The 23,982-nt window shown below is 35.6% G+C and overlaps 1 protein-coding gene across 1 annotated transcript in view; it reads right to left on the bottom strand.

The window, feature by feature from the left end:
• FGF12 (fibroblast growth factor 12) overlaps positions 1-23,982 on the bottom strand; it is a 244,845-nt gene that overhangs the window by 5,747 nt on the left and 215,116 nt on the right. The window contains exon 4 of the mRNA XM_022569526.3: positions 12,466-12,664. Coding sequence (XP_022425234.1) covers positions 12,466-12,664 — 199 coding nt within the window. The remainder of the gene's footprint in view (positions 1-12,465; positions 12,665-23,982) is intronic.

Genomic DNA, 23,982 nt, shown 5'->3' with positions numbered 1-23,982 from the left:
ACAAATGAACAGATACACAAAATGTGCTATATACATACAATGAAATATTGTTCAACCTTAAAAAAGAACAAAGTCCTGACACAAACATGGATGAACCTTGAGGAACTAAGGCTATGTGAAATAAGCTAGGCACAAAAGGACAAATATTTTATGACTCCATTTATGTGAGATACCCAGAGTAGTCATTAATAGAGACAGAAAGTAGAATGGTGGTTGCTGGACACTGAGGGAAGGGAGGATGGGAGTAAATACTTAATGGGTACAGCGTTTCAGTTGGGGAAGATGTAAAAGTTTTGGGGATGGATGGTGGTAATGGTTGCACAACACAGGAATGTATTTAATGGCACTGAAATGTACTCATTGGCGCTGAAATGTACTCTCTTTTTTTTTTTCTTAATTGGAGTATAATTGTTTCTCCCTTTGGGATTCCAATTAGATAAGTATTATATCTTCTCACTCCTTCTTCTGGATGTCTTGGACTCTGTGATATTTTCTATCTCCTCTGCCCTTTTGTCTACATTCTCAAGAATTTCTGTTTTTTAGATCACAGTTCTTTTTTTTTTTATTGGAGTATAATTGCTTTACAATGTTGTGCTAGTTTCTGCTGTACAATGAAGTGAATCAGCTATAAGTATACATGTATTATCTTCCTCTTGGACCTTCCCCCCATCCCACCCATCTAGGTCATCACAGAGGACTGAGCTGAGCTCCCTGTGCTATACCGCAGGTTCCCACTAGCTATCTATTTTACACACGGTAGTGTATTAATGTCAAACCTAATCTCCCAATTTATCCCACTCTGCCCTTCCCCTACTGTGCCCACACATACGTTCTCTATGCTTGCATCTCTATTCCTGCCCTGCAAATAGGTTCACCTGTACCATTTTTCTAGATTCCACATATATGTCTTAATCTAAATATTTGTTTTTCTCTTTCTGACTTACTTCACTCTGTATGACAGACTCTAGGTCCATCATTGCAGCATTATTTACAATAGCCAGGACATGGAAACAACCTATATGTCCATCAACAGATGAATGGATAAAGAAGATGTGGTACATATATACAATGGAATATTACTCAGCCATAAATAGGAACAAAATTGGGTCATTTGTAGCGATGTGGATGGACTGAGAAATGTACTGTTAAATTGGTTAAAATGGTAAATTTTATGTTGTGTATATTTTATACAACATAATTAACAATTATACATAATTTTAAAAAATCACACACACAGAAACAAACACACTGAGTGTAAGCTGTAAACAAAGAAGTGACTATCAAAGCCAGAGATGTCCTATTTGCATGGGAAGAGCCAAAGATTCCCCAATAGTCAAAAATATTAGTCTTAGGACTGTACTGTGAAAGAGAGAATTGAGATATACTGAGGGTACAGGGCTGGTGAGAGGATAGGAAAATCTGATGAGAACATCCTAGGACTGTGCTACCTAATACAGTATCCATTTTGCCATATGTGATCATTGAGCACTTAAAATGTGGCTGGTCCTAATTCAGATGTGCTAGAAGTATAAAATAAATACTGAATTTCAAAGACCACACAAAAATTAAATATCTCAGTAATAATGCTTCATATTGATTACATATTGAAATGACATTTTGAATATACTGGGTTGAATACATTATTAAAATTTATTTCATATGTTTGTTTTTATTTTTTAAATATGATTACCAGAAAAGTTTAAATTACATACGTAGCTTGTATTATATTTCTATTACACAGTGCTGTCTTAGAAGTTTGCTGTTCTCTGGAAAAGAAGTGTCTTGATTAGAGTCAAAGCTATCAATTACTATATGATGGGGAGGGGAGTTAAGGAAACTTCCTGAACTGATTGGACCTGACCTCCATAGGCAAACTTAGGAGAGACAGCGTATCTTAGATTTCTTTGATGGAATGAACTGGTTCACAAAACATTTATTGGCCCTTTTAACTTGGCTTAACTATTAATAATATTGTATCATTTTGATTCTATTACTGTCTTTTCATTTCTTTCTTTCCTCAAATTCCAGTTACTCTTTTGCTGACTAATATCCAGAGATGAATTTGTTTCAGCATTAATTTGTTCATTTATTTTATGAACAGTTACAAATTACTTTGTACAAGGCGCTCTGCTAGATTCTGCGGCGACTGCAAGAAATGCTCTCTTGATTCCTGCCCTCAGGGAGCTCAAGGCTAAGAAAGAGAGCACAGGCGTTCACACAAATCACAGGGTAGAAAGGGCCATAGCAGAGTTTCATGGAAATGAGTTTATAAAATAGTTCTTTGATGTTGATTTAGCCTTGAAGGATGCAGAGGATTTAGAGAAATGGATGAGCTACTAAATAAGAACGAAGAGATGAAGCGCAGGTTGTATAAGAGAAACAGTGGCCAGTTGAAGGATGGGGTAAAACTGAGAGGTGGCGAGGGATGAGAGTGACAGGGCCAACTTGAATCAGACCTCCTGAATCCAGGCCAGAGGATTTAAGCCATGATCCTGATACATATCAGCCTTGATTTGTTAGTGAATGAACAGTTAATAATATGTCCGTCAAGTATATGAGTGTATAGGGAAAAATCTATTTATTCAATCTCTTTATCTAGAAAAATATCTATGTTTACATGACATTCATAGCCAGTCAGGGTAGTCAAGAAAAATCAAACTGAATCTTACTGCATAGATTACATAAGAAATCATTGGCAGCGTTTCAAACCTTTATGAGTTGTTCTGATGCCTTGCAAACACCGTCTTAATTTCTTAGGAACAAACTTAGCTGGGCGCCATGATGTATGAGACCAGCTGCTTATCTCCTATACAGTTGGCTTTCTGTATCTGTGGGTTCCGCATCCTCAGAGTCAACTAGCTGCGAGTTGGAAAATATTCAATTAAAAAATTCCAGAAAGTTCCAAAAAGCAGAACTTGAATCTGCCCTGCTCTGGCAACTATTTACATAGCATTTACATTGTATTAGGTATTATAAATAATTTAGAGATGATTTAAAGTATACAGGAGGATGTGTAGGTTATATGCAAATACGATGCCATTTTATATAAGGGACTTGAGCATCTGCAGATTTTAGTATCCACAGGGATTCCTGGAACGAATCTCCTGCAAATACTGACGGCTGACTGTACTCAACATCTAACACATTTCAAACACCATGACTCTGACTGCGATTGAAAAGTGGGGCTCTCTTTGTTAAGCTAACTAACATGTTGAGAATGGTTATCCTTTTGTTTTGGGGGAAGCGTAATTTAGCTTAGCACTTAAGACGACTAAACAAACAACAAATGATAAATCAAGAATTACTAATCCCGCATATGAGACTCCTGTATACTGTACCATAAAAATTAATTGCGATTTTTTTTACAGCTACCAGTACTAGAATTTGGAGTTCTGGTATTAATTTCCAATCATATACTACTAAGCAATTCTGAGAAACCTTTAAGAAACATTTCCAGGGAACTGTCGAGATTCTGATCTTCAACAATTATATAAATTCTATAGCTCCTAAATTGTGCTTCTCAAATTATTATTACTGTCCCATACAAGATTAAGTTTTTTTTCTTCCCATTAATAAGTTCCTTATTAGTAATTGCAAAGAACCCTAGTCTCTTGGTTTGCAGTAGTTCAAAGGACTAAAATGCTATTTAAGTAGGGGCTTTTCCATCACTTTCTTTTACTATAAGCTATTATTTCATTAGAAAACAGAGTTTTTAGTCAATGCTTTAGAAGTTTTTAAAAATCCTTGAATATTTTCTTCCCAAGTGCTCTGTTTTATGCATTCTGGGGCACTATAGCTATGAGAGCAAAGTTTGATATTCTAGTTATTTTGATGAGTCATTTCCAAATTGAGAATAAAGTGAAAAAACAAAAATTCCAACTCCCTATCATTCTTGTCCTCCCAGCTCCGCACACCTGTTTCACAGAAACTCAGGTTCAGTGCCACTGCAGATTTAACAACTGGAAACCAATCCAGTGAGGGGAACTTGGGATATAACTCTCTACTTCTCATTCAGGACCTTGTGGGCTCCACTTGTGATACAGGCTTTACTTTCAGTGGGCATGATTTAATGGCCAGCTGTTGGTATGGAACTGGTTTCTAACTGTGTTTCTTTCTGATTTAATTTTATACTATCTTTCCAACGAAGTTTCAATATCCAAATTTCAAGAATGTTCAGTGTCCTGATAATGCAATACTTTCATGATTCACAACATTATATCTCTTTCATTTGGCTCTTCTGGGTTGTCCTGATCCTATTTCTTGCCCTCTTTCCTCTTTAAAGTATGAAAAAATATACTTGCTCTTTTTTTCAGCCCACAGAATGTTTTTGAGATAAATATTTTTCTTATTCTAACATATGTGGTATCATAATAGTTTTGGATAAATGGTAAAAAGGAGATAATGCTCTGAAAAGGGAAGTATTGCAGTATGGCTCTTTAGATCTCTTTCTTCAAATCAGTTTTCTATTTTTCCTCTATTCTGATATATGTTTCCATTTCTTCCTCTTCTTCCCCCTCCCCCCTTCTTCCTTCATGTCTTCTTTTTCTTCTGAATGTTTCCTTTTATTCATGTTTTGACTTTTCTTGATTTATAGTATATTGAAGCAGAGGGATTTATCCCAGCTTTCAGAAAAAGAATGAGGTAGAGATTTCATGAGAGAATATTCTTCCTCATTTGCAGACACAAGGACAAGCGCGGATTTCTAATAACACAGCCAGTGTTACATATTACCTTAAGACATAGCATCTGCTAGGAATCCCGAGTTCATCCCTTTAATGTGAACGGAACACACTCGTATGATGGACCCTAGTCACTTAGTGACTTGGTGTAGTGAAGGCTGTCATTTTCACAGCTGTCTGAGATGCAGTGGTCCATTTTTCTATAGAAAGCCCTGCAGTCCTGTTATCAAATAAAATGCTACCCTTGGTCATAACAAGACCATAAGCTACCAACGTTGTAATAATATGTGGTATTTGCTCAACTTATTTTTTGCTTTACTTTTAAATGCAAGATTGTGCCATTAGAAAAGAAAAGGGCCAAATACATATCACTGGGCTTTGAAGTCTTATGAAAAATAAATCCATCCTCTCTTTGTAAGATTAGTTATGGGTCTTTCCAGGGCAGGCTTTCCACTTATTATTTTTCCATTATATTCTTTCACTGGTACCTCTGCTGCAAATGCAGTTGTCAGAATAGGCAGGCGTCCCTTGCCATTATAATAACTCAGATTCCCTGTTTGCAACTTTTAATGTTCAACAATCAGTTTTATGTTAGTTATCATAAATTTCTCTTGGAAAACTTAAACTAAAATAATGCCTTTCTTAAAAGTATGAAAAAGTGACATCTCGGGGGTTGCTGTTATTTATAAATCAAACAACAATAATAAACCAGGTTTCAGGTACCATCCCGGGGTATTCTCCTTCTAAGTAGCCACTGTCCTCTTAATCATAGCTAATATTAACTGAGCACTTGCTAAACATCTGTGCTTTATATACAGTACGTTTATTTTAAATGACCCTGAAAGGTGGATACTTTAATTGACCTCTTTCACAGTAAAGGAAACTGAAGAGCAAAAAGGGTAGTTCTTTGAAAGTAGTGCACTGACACAGGCAAAATCTGCATTCAAATTCATGTGTGATTAGCTGCAGGGTTCCTGCCCTAAGGGTATAGCCAAATAGTTTAAAGAGTTTGGAGAAAAACAACACTTAATTGCTTGGTCTCAGTCAAAGTCTTCACCCCAAACCTCTGGGGTGCTCAGCAGTTCGTGGAGTCCTATTGCATTTTTCTACCCAGTTTCCTCTCTCATTCTTCCCAAGTGACTATTCCATACTTCTCTTCCCTCCTCAAACTTTGAAAACTGCCTCAGACCCTCCTCAGACTCAGGTAATAGGCTTGCCTTCTTTTCTTCTCTTCTTGTCTTTTCTTCTCTTTTCCTCCCTCTCCCTTTATCCTTCCCTCCTTTCTTCCCTCCCTTCCTTCCTTTTCATCAATAAACTACCATGCTTTGTACTTCCCTTAGAAAAGAAATGCAGAAGAGAAAGTTTTCATATTTCCACCACAAAAGTTACCAACCCTCACACATCTGCTCATACATGTTCTGGCTCCCTGCTTGTTAAAATGCATGAACTCTTCCTGTTTCTATTTAAATCTAGCCCTCCCCTTGCCATGTGTGTCCTTGATCCCATCCCCGCTGGTCAGTGTTATTCAGTCACCCTCTCTCCTATAATAGCAATTTTCACTTCTCTCCCATCAGTCTATAAATACGTTGTAACAGTTTTAAACAAATAAACCTCACCATGCAACCACCATGTTTCTCTCCACCTTGGGCCCCATTTCTCTACCTCCCTTTTATAACAGGACTCCTCAGAAGTGTCATTTAATATTATTTTCTTCTTTTCTTTACCTCCTGTTATAACTTGAATCTACTCCAATTAGACTTAGTGCCCACTACTTCACTGAAATCACTCCAGTCAAGTCACTGTTGAACGTATGTTCCAATCCCAATGGTCATTCTCATTCACCAGCTTGCTGGACGCTCTAGCAGTATTTGGTAATGGTAACAGTTCTTGTCTTAGTTTTGCTTCTTTCTAGCTGAATGGACCTGGGTGAGTTATGTAACCTCTCTTAAACTCAGTTTCCTCATGTTTAAAATTGGAAATTTTAATCTGCATCCTTCCAAATGTCTGTGACTATCAAATGATACCCCTGTTAAGGAAGAATGTTGAAAATAACAACAAATCATTCAAATGTAAAGTAGTACAACTGCTACTAATGATTACTTTTATATTACTGCTGGATTCTTGTAAATCATTTAAAAATGGAAAATTCTGATAGTTATGGAAGAACTAGGTGTAAATCTTTAAGTGTCAACATTACTCTGGAATTGAGAGATGGAAAACTTGAGTGGAGGGCAATTGTAGTTGTTGCTGACAGATTCTGTTTTCCAAATGGAGGGAAGATAACTCCAGTTTCTAATAAAACTCATAAATGACACTTTATAAAGAACCTTCATGCTAGTTGAGACACAGATGTAGAGAACAAACGCATGGACACCAAGGGGTGAAAACCGCGGTGGGTGGGGATGGTGGTGTGATGAATTGGGCGATTGGGATTGACATGGGATTGACTGATGTGTATAAAATTGATGACTAATAAGAACCTGCAGTATAAAAACAAACAAACAAAAACAACTAACACTAAACTTTCTTTGGGTTATTTGTATGGAAATATGTTAATATAAACGTTTCAAACATTACATGAAATTTCTAAAAATCTTATATGTTCTGGTATAATGTTATAAGTCATAATTCTAGTTATTTAAAATGTATATCTCAGAAATCACTAAATCTCCTTGTCAATTGAAAAAAATAAAAATAAAACAAAACAAAGAAAAGAACCTTCAGGCTCTATCAGTTTCCATCAAAGAAGAATGAAATATGACTAATATTTTTATTACTACCAACTTAATCAAATTTTCCTTGGCCCTCTGTAATCTCCAAGTGGAAAGGTTAGATTGCTCTGTTAGTTAATGGACCACTAAAGAAATTTAATTGTCTTAATAGCAGATCATGGAAGGGTGTGAGAAATTAACAGGAAGCAATTTCACACCTTAATTAATGTCACATAGAATCCCTTTTGGAACTGTAGCAGAACTTTATGTGCTGGTTCAGAACGTATTGTCAAAAGGATGCACCCAGTATGCCATAAATATTTATTATAAAGAGTTAAGAGACATTGTGAACAAAAAGATCTATATTTTCATTTAGAAAGAGATCAGAAGCAGTATTTGTGTGCAAGAGATAGATATAGAAGAAGAATATGTCAGGGAGAGGTAGGAGGGCTTTATTAAAGACTAAATTCAAAGCCAGGAAAAAGCTGCTTTGAATGAGTTAACTGGTTTGGGGAAAGAAGGTGTCACAGGCTGGCAGAGATCCCAAACTCAAACGGTGGAGAGAGAGATGCTGCTATTATCTTTTCTGTAATAGAAACATTCAAGAGCATCGAAAGTATGTTTTTACTCCATCTTTCTGTTTTTGTCTTTTAGTATGGTTGGGTCCAAAAGAGGATTTTGGAAAACAAACCGTCTAGTTCTCTTTCAAGTTAACTGAAATAAAAACATCAAAGTAATTTGCCAGGGCTTCCCTCGTGGTGCAGTGGTTGGGAGTCCGCCTGCCGATGCAGGGGACACGGGTTCGTGCCCCGGTCCGGGGGGATCCCGCATGCCGCGGAGCAGTTGGGCTCGTGAGCCATGGCCGCTGGGCCTGCGCGTCCGGAGCCTGTGCTCCGCAACGGGAGAGGCCACAACAGTGAGAGGCCCGCGTAACGCAAAAAATAAAATAAAATAAAATAATTTGCCATTAGTATCTTCCTGATAGGAGTTTTACAAAATCAGGACCCCTGATTTATTCACTTCTTTGGTGTTTTAGTACAAAGGTTTTGAAGAAATTATTATTTTCCCTCCAAATTCAATTTTCATTGTCTCTAATACTTTATTCAATACCACGCCTCACAGCCTTTCTCTAGTACATAACACAGTAACACAATTTCCAAGGGAAAATGAAAAAGGCTCTTTGCATCGATCTGACAGATTTGAGAGACCCAACTTTCTTACAATGCCAATCTTCATATTATTCCTGTGAAATAGATGGAATTTATAATCAGTTACATCTCCAGAGATTACCTAGGTTGAAGTAAAAAATTATTTTTGCAAAATTACTTAGCAAATCATTGGTAAAATTTTTATTAGAAGAATCAGACATTTGTTTATCCTTGACTAATTGATTACTATCAAGTAACGCTTTCTTAGTGATCAATGTGGTACAATAGTTGGTATTACCTCCACTAACTCCATATAGTAATTTAACCCAGCACTAAAGTACAACCATCCTAATAGCAGTAGGAAAGGTAATTAAATATATTAATGTGTTTAATATATTTAATTCCATGGTGTCAGAGTGACAATTTACTCTATATTGGATTAGGCTTAGTCCAATATATAGATCATACTAATTTGAATACATTTAAATAATGGCCTACGGCCAGACTGGATCAAAATGAGCACTGAAACAGCAAATTCAGTTTAGAACACTGAGTCTCAAACCTGGTTGCCATCAAAATAACTTGGACAATAAAATCAGAATCCTATGGAGATTTGATCTGAGAATTGGTAGCTTTTAAAACCACTTCAGGTGGTTTTGATACTGATGTTTGGGAACCAATGATCTACATTATATACTGCTGAGACTTCAATTAGGTTCTATTAGCTTGAAGCAACAGTTCTAACAGACAGAAAGGGTAATCTGTAACTGTCCTAAAGGTGTGTGAGTGTATGTGCATGTTGTGTTAGTCTTATCTTCCCACTAGAAAATAAATTGGTAGAAACTGGTTAGGTGTTCCTTTAGTCCAAGTTTAATATTTCTGTAGCGATGGCTTGCAATTGATGTTTACTAATTTCACTTTGGAAATGTATTTCTCACGCCAGGATTAAGTTCTTGAAGCTTAAATCTTGGAAAGCGCACACATTCTTTTCAGGGGGAAGGAACTAGATTCTGAATATCCAACCACTTGCAAGAGCTGAGCAATGAACTCCTTGAAGGAGGAGGGAGGAGAAAAGGCAGAGATTGTTTCTTGTTCTTTGTCAGACAGTATTTGGCTGGTGTATCTGAAGCTAAAGGGGGAGGTCACCATCCAGACAATTAAATCTGGGGGAGTTACTTATCTGTGGTGTGAACAGTGCTCTGAATGGACAAAACTGGGAATGGTGAAGCCTGCACTGTTGTCTTAAATTCCAGGGGAGGGTAAGTAAAGGTTGATGTGCAATGTACGTGGTAATGGGTTTAAATATCAAGTCCATCCATCTGTCTGAATAGATGCCCTTGCAACCCCTTATTAACACTGCCTATGTTCTAAACACAGGATGGAGGGTGAAGCTGTGAAGGGAAAGGGGCTGGTGGGTTATTATTATCATGCAACCAGTGCATGACTTAAAGATCCTCACACTGACGGAGCTTAATTTTGGGAATCCTGACATTCAAAAATGACATCGCCATCAGGACTGGGAAAAAGGCAGAGCTATTTGAAAAACAAAAACAAAACGAGAGTGGCACTCAAAGCTGGACATAGCCAAGGTCGCTAACAATTGCAGAGCCGCAGAACCAGCCCTGGACAGCAGGTTTCTAGATTTGGTTTGTGAGACAATAAAACTTTGTATGATTAAGCTGCTCTTAACATGGGTTTTGTGTTGTACACAACCAAACCTAATTCTAACATATACAACTAGGAATGTCTGGTTTTCTTTTCCCACATTTGTACTGAAATGCAGCAAATATGAAGAATTAAGGCAGCTCTCAAACTCGGAACATGGTAATTGTATACATTTCTCTTAGAAATATGTACATGATCATACAGACCCAAGAAGAAGCTTGATTAGCCAAAATGCAGACAGAAGTCATGATCAGGAGGGTACGTTACAGGTGTTTCTTCTTTTTTTTGGGGGGGGAGGGATTTAGTATGAAATGCATTATTCATAAAAGGAATAAACAAAACACAAGGATTTTTTACTTTTCCTTTATACTCTCCTGAATTTTCCAAAAATTGTTAATGAGCATGCACTACTTTTATTACAACAACAAAAAAACAAGTTAAATGCACAAATAAAAATGGTGCAATAGTTTTAATAGTTTACTCACTCTGCACCTGGAGTGTTTTTGTCTACCTAATCCCCACCTCTCATCTCAAATGTTCTGAACCTGACCTAGCCCTGAAGGTATGTTTCAGTATCAACGTTCCAATATCTTCCTTTTGGTGGAAGTGCTGGCTCTTTCTATAAATCCCAATATCATTTCCGGCAACATTTAGTCCATCACTTTTTACATTATACTACTGCCATTAGTAAACATACTTCATATCTCCAAGAATATTATAACGTTTCCTGGAGAATATAGTTCTTCTTTGTCTTTATACTTACCTATGTGTTCATTTGTTCATTCACTTGTTCACTTATTCAATTGACAATGATTATTGGATATCTCCCTATGATATGCCACGTATTGTACAAGATACAAGGAGATATGAGAAAAATAAAACATTCTGTCATTTAACAAGTGATCTAATTATGGATAAGAAGAGACAGAGTGGTAAATAGGTGAATTTAATACAATGTGATAATTTCTAGAAGAGAGAACAAGATACAATAATAAGGTGACAGAATATTTAATTCTACTTGAAGAAAGTCAGGGAGGCCGTCATAGAAGTATTAACTCTTGAATTAATTCTTTACAAGGACTGATAGGCATTCTCCAGGCACATGAATGGAAATTTTGAGGACAGAAGGGCAAAAAAAAAAAAAAGTACATAAAGCTCAAAATAGTAAAAATGTATTACAAGTAGTAAAAATGTAGAACAGAAGAAAGTTCTGTTTTGTGTGGTTAAAAGCACAAGGTGTGAGGGGAGGCTTGAGAAAGACTAGGAATTTTGAATGTCACATTTCCCCCCAGTGCTTTGAACATAGTATTGATTTAACAAATGTTTGCTGACTGTTTCAGTCATAGGTAATCTGCAGCAGGCACTGTGTCCCTACACTGGTGGACTTGACCATACCTTATGGATATTTAGGGGACAGTAAGCCTGGCTAAATCACAGAATAGCAATGCACTGCCTCAATTTTCTCATTTCTTTGGATGAGGAAGCTGAACTAATGTCTTAAGAGATTATAATGTAACTTTTAGAGAAGAGCGTTATGTTGGTAAATGTCCACTCCACTGCTGCTTTCTTAGCCTGTATTAAAAAGCTTGACTGAATACAGTAAATGTGGTTACCTCAATGGGAGATTCTCATCCTGCTTAGGGAACAAGTTGCCAAAAATGGGTTTCCTCAGCATGAAATTATTTATTCCACTGATCAGTTGAAATAAATGAACACTATATTAAATGAGCAAGGGAGGGGAAGTTACAGGCTCAGTTAAGAGGGATAAAATTTTAAAACTGTAATATTTATTAGCACAGTAAATTGAATATTATTTTCTTTCCTTAAAAAATACAAATAAAAATTAATACATTATATTATGAGATTTGTTCACAAAGATGTAGAAATTAGGATATAAACATATTTCTAAAAGACTTGTAAAAACTTTAAAGCATTATAATGGTACTACTGGTTTTTTCAAGAGTGTAGCCTGAGAAATTAAATTATTGTGTTCAATAAAGAAGGAAATTACATTCCAAATGGTCACTACCACTATTTTTCTACTTTCAAGAACTTGCTAGCCTCTATATTCAAGCAGTGTTTTCTAAGTGTCAAGTATTTTTAAAGGAATTTTATTTTTTGATAGGAAGAGGTACTATTGTGTTTTCTGAATCTTTGTTCTGATCTGTTGTATGACAAACAATCTACTGAGTGAAAGGAAAAGGGGCGGAACTGGCATCAACACACAGGTCAGGGTCTAAAGAAAAGAAGCTTGTCTTGTACCTTCAATAGGTTTTGGTACAAAATGTGATGAGGGCTTGGTTTTCTTCACTCTGTTCCCCTTCATAATTTGACCTTCCTTATTGAGTCCCAGAAACCATGCTCGGCCTGATTCTTGCTGACGGTACAGTGTGGAAGAATAGATCACATAGTAGTTTTCAAACACAGATTCCTTAAATTTGCATTCTGGAGTGAAAACATCCTGCAGAAAAAAAAAAAAAAAGAAGAAGATACAAAAGAGAGAAAGGATTTAATAATGAATCAGCAAATATTTAAATCCAATGAGCCTGAAATATAGGTTCTCTGTTAAGAAAAAATGAGAAATAATTGCACATAATTTCTATTAGCATTTGGTTTAAAGACTTATCATACAAAATCAAGAAACGGGATTTCCTTTCTAAACAACCTTACTCCACAGAACACTGTCAGGCTTGAATAATTTCTTCGGTTAATATCACTCAAGACTGTGCCCATGTCCACGCTCTGATCTCAGTTTAATGTTTTTTAAATTTAAGAGAATAGCCATTGTGCATTTTTGTGGCACTTAGCATGTAAAATGTAACCCTGGGAATCAAAATATAACACAATCATGGCACACACAGGCTCAGCAGACATTTTTGAAGGGACTACCCTACCCTATATGTTCACAAATCTATGAAACACTCAAAGCTTGTTCCATAAAATCACTAGTATACTACCTCTTTGCTTAACGTCAGTAACTTTCCTGTTAATTTCTTTGAAACTTTTTTTTTTTTACTTAGTAATTAAAATTTCAGGTAAAAATATCAGGAAAAAGTAGTAGAAAAATTTTACTACTATACTGTATGATCTCCAGTGAAACATATGAGAGTTTTAGTTCAAGAAGGAACCTTAAAAGTCCTCTACCTCACCTTCACCATTTGATAAGTGAGACAACCAAAAGGTTATATGATTAATACAAAGTTAAACAACAACAGCAAAATTACTGCATCAATGCCAGAACCCACATTTATTGCTTCACAATCACTGCCTCTCAAGTTCACCTTTTCTGCCTGAGTCTTGTTCAGTGACTTACAATGAGATTTTATAATCAATACAATAAAAACAAATGCTAACATGTCAAATGAACAAAATGTATTTCATGGAAAGAAGAAATTCCTCCCCTTCAAAGAAAAGCTGAAGAAAAACAAATGTGATAGCATCTTATCAGCTACAAGTAAATAAGAATCCTACATGTCAAACGTATTCACAATAGTCACTGCCGTCTTCACTAAGTGCTAGAAGAATCTCTTCCTTGTAACCCTTTCAGTGAAAGGCCCCAGTGATTTAATGCAGTTACACCTGGAGTTAAGTTATTGAGGAATATGTGGGACTAAAGCTGTTGAAACCATGTCCTTGGAGGTGATTCTTGCAGACTAATCCCCTGGCTTCACTTCCAGGGAGCTATGGTGATGCATCTGTGGAGACAGATGAAGGTCTTCAAGGATAAAGAAACTGCTGAAAGGACTCTGTTGATTTTAAATGGTTCAAAAGTTATAGACCCAAAAAAATGAGACAAAAAATATGGGACGGGAGATGGAAAGGTGGTTGTACCCATTAAAATAATAATAGTAGTAATAATAATAATATTTCAATAATAATAATTATATTGATAATAAAAATATGATGTCACAGAATACTCTCAGTTTTAAGTAAACTTAGTGGCTTAAGAACCAGAGAAACAATTGACTATGTGGTACCATTTCACATCTGCTATGATGGCCATATCAAAAAAGATGGACAATAAAAAGTGTTGCTGAGGGTTTAGAGAAACTACAATCCTCATACCTAGCTAGTAAAAAGGTAAATAATGCAGCAGCTGTGGGACATAGTTTGGCAATTCCACAAAAGGTTAAACATACAGTTACCATATGATCTAGCAATTCTACTTCTAGGTACATACATATGAGAATTGAAAATATATCTCCACGTGTGAACTTGTACACAGATATTCATAGCAGCATTATTCATAATGTGGAAACAATTCAAACATCTATCAATGGATGAACAAATGTGATATATCCATACAATGAAATATTAGATAGCTATTAAAAAGGATGGAGTACTGATTCATGTGACAACACAGATGAACCTCAAAAACATTATGCTAAGTGGAAGAAGCCAGATACAAAAGGTCACATGTTGCATGATCCAATGTATACGAAATATCCAGAACAGGCAACTCCAGAGACAAAACATAGATTAGTGGTTGCCAAGGGCTGAGGAGATGGGTAAACGGGAAGTGATGGCTGTTTTGGAGAGACGGAAGTTTCCTGGGATTAGATTGCACAGCTGTATGAACAAAACCATTGAAGCATATAGTGTAAAAACAGGAATTTTACGGCATGTGAATTATTTCTCAATAAAAAATGAGGAATCAGATAAATGAAGTAACTAGAGAAAGTAAGGGGAAAAAATGAAACTACTGCATATTCCTTGTCTGGCAACACAAAAATCCTAATTTGTGGTCCTATGTGCTGAACAATGGGCTCTCCTATGACCTTGTCTCAATATTATTAGGACAGAGTTTGACCATTGCCAAGTATAGGAATCAAAGTGATTCTGATTAAATTTATAAGATAATCTAAAAGTTCTGGTTTCCTTCTAGGACTAGGTTAAAAAGATCTGAAAAAGCTAAAAATTTAGCACAGATTTTATTAGTTATACTTTTTAAAACAAACTAATCCAAATCTCAAAGCTTTTGTTTCTAGGTCTAGCTCAATATTAATGAACTCTAGATGCTAAGGGACTCTTCAAAGTTCAATGAATAAATTCTATATATAAGACTTCAGACCTCATAATAGAAGGTGGGAGAAATATATGGGGCAAGGAATTGTGTGTATAAATACATCTTATCATACGTGTAATACCTATTTACTTATAAGTATACCTCACAGAAATATGAAAATTTGTAGATAGAAAGCTGCTTACTGCCCTTATTTAACAAAGTAACAGAAGCCCTTGATAGTTAAATAATTGTTTTGTGAGTCATAGTATATTAGAGGCAGATCCAGACCCTGGGCTGCTGGTTCAGTACTTTTTCCAATGCCACACAATGCTTCCTTACTACTTAACCAAGCCTACTTTTGGTACCAAGCTGTTGATTGGAGGCAAGCCATCATCACAACCATGCCCACCAGGTATAATTACTATGCTGCCTTTTATACATATGAAAGTAACATTTTTATTTAATAAATAGTGAACTCGTAGGTTTCCATTCAGTTTCACAATTGTTTAAAGTCTGCTCCTAGAAGAGCGAAAGTCCAGAAAATTGGGCAGGGACTGAATTCCTGGGAGCATGAGTCAGGGATAGCATTAGGTAAGGATTGAGCCTTGAAATTCTGAGTTGGCGAATGGGGATCCCAGATATAGTATCCAGGTGATAATCAGATATAAAAAGTCAAGTGAAGTATCCCATTTAATATTTTAAAGGGGCTATGCAGAGTCAGAATTCAGAAATGAGGCAATCGATAATACCCGGCCAGGGAAAAACATTTCAGGAGGAAAAAAATGGCAAAAGCTTAGTGCAGGCACTTCTGTGGGGCACGGCCAACTTTCTAGAAATGGGGAGGAAAACTTTAAGAACACCGAGCCAGCTTGGACGATCATTCTAAGTGCAACCTTTACAAGATGTTCAACAATTTCAATATAAAGTTGGGCATCAAAGAATTTACAATATACTTGCTACTATCACTCTATGTGTGTAATGAGAAATCAAGAATCCTCTACTTGGAGTAGAAAACTCAGGGTTTTGCTTCTGGATCCATACATAATAGCTGTGTGACTTCAGGAAAGTGGTTAAACTTCTTTGAATTTCATATTTTCAACTGCAAATTATTTTAAGGAAAATAATAGGATGGATATGAAAGCATGCTGTAAGCTTATAGAATTTTTACAAAAACTCCAATGCATTATTATTTTTTTCTTATAGCAAGGAAAATACAATCAGTCATGTAACTAGACATTTAATTCTGTGTTTTTGTCATAGATGATTATATCTGCTCCAGCATCCAGGACCCTATGCCGTAAGTTAAGCTTTATCCTACATAGATTGTTCCTACTATAGCTAAAACAACATATACACATACATTTTAAAAATCTTTGGCAAAGACTTGGGCAATCACATATATTCAGAAGAGGTTCTGAGGTTATAAAAATTATGTTCAGAATGGTAATAACTCTAAAGTGTAATGGAGATAGGCAGGCTTTGAGACAAGGTGACAAAATCCTAGACTATCTCAATCCAGGACATATCATGAAAGCAGAGTAAATAACTAGTATAAGGAGGGTTATTTTTCCTTTTGTAAAACTAAGTAGTAGTCATGTTGCATCTCATGAATAGTATTTACTTATATCTATAATCCTGAGTGCTCAGTTCCATGTAGGTACATAGCAAGGCTTATAGAATAAACGTTTGTTGATGAAACAGAAACACACCCACATGCACATCATGTGTGTAAGTATGTGAAATGCTAGGTTTATTTTTCACATTTATTACTCTAAAATCTTTCCAAATCTTTAATTTGTTCAACTTAAACTGACCTTAATTTCAGCAGAATATGAATATGACCTTTGATAGTGTTTTGAAATTAATTTTGAGCACTCACTTTTTTAGCAGCATTTGCACAACTTGTTGTTCTAGCATTGTACAAGTCATTATATGACCAATTCTTCTCACATTCCAAATGCCTATTCACCCTAGCCTTGTCTTGGAAAGTTGGATCACCCACCCATTTCATTCCAGATGATGAGTGAATAATGGAACACCACTTAAGCTCAAGACCAGCACTCAGGACCCTTTTCAATCCCTCCCCATCCATCTGATTCTAATCTACTCTCTCCAGAATTCTTCTCGCTGATCCCCAACTTCATAGCTTCATACTCTACCTTGATCCCTCTCCCGTATTTCTTCCTGTTCTTCTCTCTACACTTAGAGCACTGATAACCTACTCAGGTTCTGGATTCTCCCATCAGTCTTAGGCTCCGTCACTGCACAAGAATGAGACACTGCCTTCTTAGCCAGCCTCTAACTGTGCCAGTCTTGGCCCACCCCACCCCTATTTGAATGGCATTCTCCTTTAGATATAAGTATCATGAGGAATAAGGAGACAGAAATTTAGGGAATTTGATGGCTGTATGGATAAAATGTTATATTTCCTTCATGGTTGACTATCACTGCCAACAGTGTTTTCATCACATACTAATTCCTCGACATGCTCACACCTTTTAACCCTCAAATTGTACTTGGTTCAACTATCCTCTCTAATTCTCTATCCAATAAAATAATGGCAAATGTTTTTCTCAGTTATTGCAGGTTATTGTGAATTTTCCCTCCTTTAGCTTCTCATGGTATTTACTTTTTTTTCCCCAAAGTGTATTTAATGCACTTTGCCTTGTGTCATGATGGTTTTTCTTGCTCCTGTCCTATACACTGCAAGCTTTTGCTCACAAAGACATGTTCCTCATCAGTGCTTATTAGGAAGTCCAGCATATTTAGCACTCAATTTATTCTTGTTGAAGTAAATAATAAAAATATTTTAAGGAAACAGCAAAGACTATGTGATAAGATAGAGCTGAGTGACAGCCTTGATTCTGTTTCTTTAGCTGCATAATTTTGGATGTGCTATTTAATTTTGATATATCCTTGTTTTATCATCTATAAAGTAGGGGCAATAATTTTCACATTTAAAAATTTGGTGAAGACATTTAAGATCTGCTCTTTTAGCAAATTTCAAGTATACAATATAATATTGTTAACTATAGTCACATTCTTGTACATGAGCTCTCCAAAACTAATTCATCTTGCATAACTAAAACTTTGTACCCCTTAACCAACATCTCTCCATTTCTCCCTCCCCCAGGTAACTATCACTCTACCCTCTGCTTCTATGAGTTTGCCTACTTTAGATTCCAAACATCTAAATTCCACATATTTGTCTTTCTGCATCTCATTTATTTCACTTTGTCTAATAGCTGCCATGTTGTAGCAAATGGCAGGATTTCCTTCTTTTTAAGGTTGAATTATATATATCTATATATAGATATATGTATATCACGTTTTTTTAATCGTCTGTTGACTAGTGCTTAGGTTGCTTCCATATCTTGGCTATTGAATAATGCTGAAATAAACATTGGGATGCAGACATTTCTTCAAGATCCTGACTTCATTTTTTTGGATATATTCCTAAGTGGGATTCCTGGATCATAGGATAGTGTCTCACCACACACACAAAAAAAACCAAAAACAGAAAGAAAAAGGTAGCTATGGATATGTTAATTAGTTTGATTGTGATGAGTATTTCACAGTGTATATGTAGATCAAATCATCAAGCTGTACAATTTTTAATTGCCAACTCTGCCTCAATAAAGCTGGAAAAATCCATCACGGGTTACATTCAAGTATAGCTAAAATGAGATAATAGATAATGCCAAGTGTTGGAAAGGATGTGGAGCAACTGGACCTCTCATATGTAAATGACGGTAGAACAAATTGGTAAAACCACTCTGAAAAGCTGTTTGGCAGTATTGATAAATACAAGTGTATCCTATAATTCAACAATTCTACTTCTGGATTTATACCCAATGAAACCTATCAGGCTATCTATTTATTAATCAATCTATCTATCTATCTCTAACTATCTATCCCCTAAAAGACATGTACAAGAATGGTCTTAGTAGCACTATTCATAAGAGCCCCAAAATGGAGACAACTGAAATGACCATCAATAGTAGATTGGATATGTAACATATTCTGACAATAAGATACTATAGAGCAGTGAGAATAAACAAACTACAACTATAAGCAATAATCTGGATGATTCTCACCAACATAATGTGGAAAAAAATAAACCAAACAATAAATACAGCTACTTGCTATATTATTTCAATTATATAAAGCTCAAAAGCAGGTAAAACTAATCTACTGTAGAACTCAGGAAAGCAATAACTTTGTTCAGGGAGAGTAATTAGTAAGATGAAGCAAGGGGAGGACTCTTGGGTGCTGGCAATGATGTATTTCTTGATCTGGTAGCTAGCTACACGTGTGTGTTCACTTTATGAAAATTCATCGAGTTCTATACAGTTTGTGCACTTATTTATGTATGTTATATTTCTCATTTAAAAATCCACAGTAGAAGAGTCAAAGCATGTGGTGAAGGTTAAGTAAAATGATAAATATTACTTCTCAAAATCATTGTCCTTCTTTTAAAATCAAGTTTTTCCCATATAATTAGCTAACATATAATGCATGAAAATTTTATACCAATAACAATCATTCATTCATAGGTTGCAGACAAATTTTGTTCATGATGAAAATATAACACTTTTGGATCAAATAATTTATTCACAAAAAATATTTTCCATCCTTTCTCCAACTCATTTATTCTACTTGTCATTTTTTATTGCAGTCCATTATGTAATGCACATGATTATATGTTTTATTTATAAATAGTGCTTATAAAACTGCATAATTTAAAACTAACCATTTGTAATTTCCTATAATAATAATATCAAAACATAAAATGAAGAGAATAGAAAAAGAGAATTGCCCATAACACATGAAGAAATACACAATAAATTATTTTCTGGAAAACCATTTGGAGTCTCTAAATTTCTGGTTTATTATCCATTAATAATTTTCCAAACTGTCAAAGTGACCTTTGGCAAATCAGTTAACCTCACTGAACCTCAACTTCCTCTATTGTACTATAGACTCATGGGGCTATAGAGATCAAATTACATAACCTATGTGCAAGCTCTTTGAAGACCTACACAATTATTTGAGATTAATTCTTTTCCATAGAAGACTCTGACATCATTAACTTGAAAAGTTTCTACATTTTAGAGTGACAATTGCTTGGAATACATTTTTTGAGAAGTAAAGAATGTTATGTGATTCAATCACAACCACTTTTGCTCCTTCTAGCTTTACGTGTAAAACGTATGCTTTCTAACTCAAGTAGGAATCCACAACTTTTATAATCCTATATGATTAATAAAATTAAATGGTACCATAATTATGATTCATCTTCATCCAGTTCTTTGTGGATCCCCATTTCCCCTCTCACTGCTCTGGCTATAATAATCCATGGGATGAATGTGCAGTGAATGAATGAATACTCATCACACTGCAGCCACTGGTCTCCTTGCTGTTTCCCAAAAATAACAAGCATAAACCATCTCAAGTCCTACACAATTGATATTCTTTGTTCCTGGAAACCTCTTCAGTAGCATATTAACATGGCTTGATCCCTCATTTCTTTCAAGTCACTGCTCAAGCGTGACTATCTCAGAGACCTCCCCAGATTACCTTGCATAATTTAGCACCTCCTCCAGTCACTTTCTAATTCTTTACCTTGTTTTCTCATTTTTCATAATCTAACACTACCTGTCTACGCTTTATGAAGGTAACTACTATAATTGTTATATTCCCCTCGAATTCTCAACAGTTCTTGGAATTAAAAAAATGTCTACTCCAACAAAATAATTTGGTGAAAAGACATCATGAGACCTGGATTTTTATTCTTGTATATCTCTAATTTGTGTTCAAATTGGGATTATCAGTTTCCTTCTTAGGCTCCTTGTTCTCCTAAATGTAAAAGAGAGTTGTTTGTTGAACCAGGAAATCTAAAACATCACTTTGACTTAAACCTTCTATAGCTTTATCATTCATATTAAACGGTTAAATAATTTCTTGAAATTAAGCAGTCATGATAAAATATCGTTACTTCAAAAACAGTGTTTAAATACCAAAAAGAAATAGTAGTGATACATTATTATTAAGAAAACAAAATGTAAAATGTAAAAGAAAAGGTAATCAGAGAAAAGAAACTTTGCTATTATATAAGCAATTATAACTAATGATTCTCCCTACAAAATGTAAAAATTACTGATTTTTCAAACATATGCTAGTACAAAGAACCCTCTTGTTTTGATTTTTTCCTTTCCAGTTGGAAACCAAAATCTAAACTCTTTTTAATGCACAAATGCATCTTCCCTGTTTGCCGTAAACCTTGTTTATTGGGTTGTGTATAAGGACGGAATTAAATACTTGATGGTTCTTGCAACACGATTTACATTCAACAACTCCAGAGATACACAGTTCCTTTGGTCTTAACCTTTGGATATTTGGCTGTGAAGCTTCTGGTTCACTAACCTCATTAGTGACTTCTAGATGCACAGAACTTGAAAATCTTTGGAATATTAGCAGTTGCTTTGTTAACTGTGTTGTCAGACATAATGATATTAAATCAAGCAAGAGAACTATTGTTTCCCATCCTGACAAGAGGCAAAGAAAATGCTGAAAAACATTATCTCAAATGAAGCATTTTTTAAAAACTTGGTTGCTTTGACTAGAATAAGTCTAATTTTATAACTTAAACTGTAGATATGGGAATCTTTATATACTTTTGAGATATTTTTTACTGGAAAACTCCTGAGCTAATTTCTCTAAAACTGAAGGTTCTTTGTTAATGCTTTCTTTGCAAAATCTTATAAGGCAACCAAACTAAAGGTTCTTTGTTAATGCTTTCTTTGCAAAATCTTACAAGGCAACCGGGTAAACTTATATCATCATAAAATCATGAAAACTGTAGTGTATTGGAAACATAATTTTGGAGGCAGATAGACAAAAATGTTCATCTCCCTAATTTTTAAACTTGGACAGGTTACTTAATTTCCCTAAAGCTCAGTTTCTTCACCTGTAAATTAACACTAATCATACCTTCACTATAAGGTTTTGATTATTAAACAAGACAATGTAGGTATGCTAAACACAGTAACTGGCATATTACTTACTTTCCTTACTTTCTCGTTACAATTTTCAGGTGATATCTGATATCACAAATGAAAATGTGTTCGCCTGAGCAGTAGGTTGAGAAAAGTCACTTTCCTTATGGACTCCAAATCATGTGTCCTGAGTTTCTCTTCCCTGTAACAGGCTAATCAAGGCTATTTTGCTTAAGGCTCAATTTTCAATTTGGTCATCTATTTACAGAGCACACAGATAAATCTGACCATTTCTCTTTTTCTAGTAAAGGATGATTTTGACATCAGTTTAAAATAAGTGATGTGATGATGTTACCTTCTAATGAGGCGCAATACCACAAAGCCATCTGACTTATCCTTTAGCCAGAAGCCTGCAAGTATAGAAGTAAGGTGAGGAGTGGGAATTAGAAGACGACCAGTGGATGAGGGCATATATCATATTGCAATTCACTGTTATCACAAAAATTATTTCCAGAAGTCTGAATGTCCTAGGGACAGAGAGCAGATATTGGGGGAACAGTGCAATTCTCCAATTAAAAACACCATTAATTCTTATGAAGTGAGCATGTACACAGTATGTAACCAAATGCCCCCTTATGATTGAGTTTGAAAATCAAGGCAAGTACGTTGAATACCCTTAACACTTTATGTGAGAGGATGTGTGCCTCAGCCTCTGTCTTCTTTTCTGGGGATAAGGATGAAAGTGGGAATGTTTTCAAATTCCCTTATTTCAATTTAAACATTATTATACCTTTTGGAAAATCATTCTGAATACTCTAACGGCCCCAGAAATGATCAACTAATGAGAGAAATACATTCTTAAAACATGAAATTTCCGAATTTTAAAAATTTCATCTGTCAACTTCCTTGAAGTCAGAATAATCGGTATCAAACATAACTTCCTATTATAAATAATTATAAAACTGGACAAACTATATGAGACAGTATTTTCCAAGCACTTGTCAACTGGAATTGTAGGGTTTTGATCTTTGAGAGAAGAAAAATGCATGGGGTAAGCACCATATTAACCTTGACTTTCTTTTCTTTTTTTCTTCTTTTTAAAATTTCTTTTATTGAAGTATAGTTGATTTACAACCCTGGCTTTCTTCAATGGGCACTGTTCAACCCTGAAATGGAAAGGTGAAGCTGAGGTATAGCATTCTGGGTATTTTGGAGCTGTGGTGTCAGAAACTGGAGGCTGGGACTGCTAAGGGGACTTGGATTTGTGGAGCAAGGTTCCAGAGAAAAGGAAGCTGGTGGAATTGGGGGCAGGAGTCTGTATGGGAATTTCCTGAGGGTCTTGGGCTTATGGATAGACTGCATATGCTGAGAATGAGATTCCTCAAGCCTAGCACAGAACAACTACTGAAAGATTGATAACTGAATGAACATTCCATGGCTGGGCAGGGCCGGGATATGATGAACTTCTAGACAAGCCAGAAAGGAGAGACCTTAATAAACACATTGGACATTCGTTGGAGACCTCAAAAGGCCATTTTAGGACCACACTGTAAATCTCTAAATAAGGTCTCCCCCCCGATCTCAGACTAAAGACAGAAGCAAAATAGTCAAGACCTAAACACACACACAGGATCAAGAGGATCTATTACTTTTTAATTTAAATGTCAGGAAAGAAAGCACACACTCAAGATTGGTTCAAGATGGCAGAGTAGAAGGATATGCTCTCACTCCCTCTTGCGAGAGCAACAAAATCACAACTAACTGCTGAACAATCAT

This window comes from Delphinapterus leucas, chromosome 4 (assembly GCF_059928025.1).
Source record: "Delphinapterus leucas isolate spDelLeu-1000000601 "Yukka" chromosome 4, BTC_Dleu_Yukka2, whole genome shotgun sequence".
NCBI lineage: Eukaryota > Metazoa > Chordata > Mammalia > Artiodactyla > Monodontidae > Delphinapterus > Delphinapterus leucas.
The sequence above is the reverse complement of the archived record's forward strand: the minus strand, read 5'-3'. Positions and strand labels throughout refer to the sequence as shown.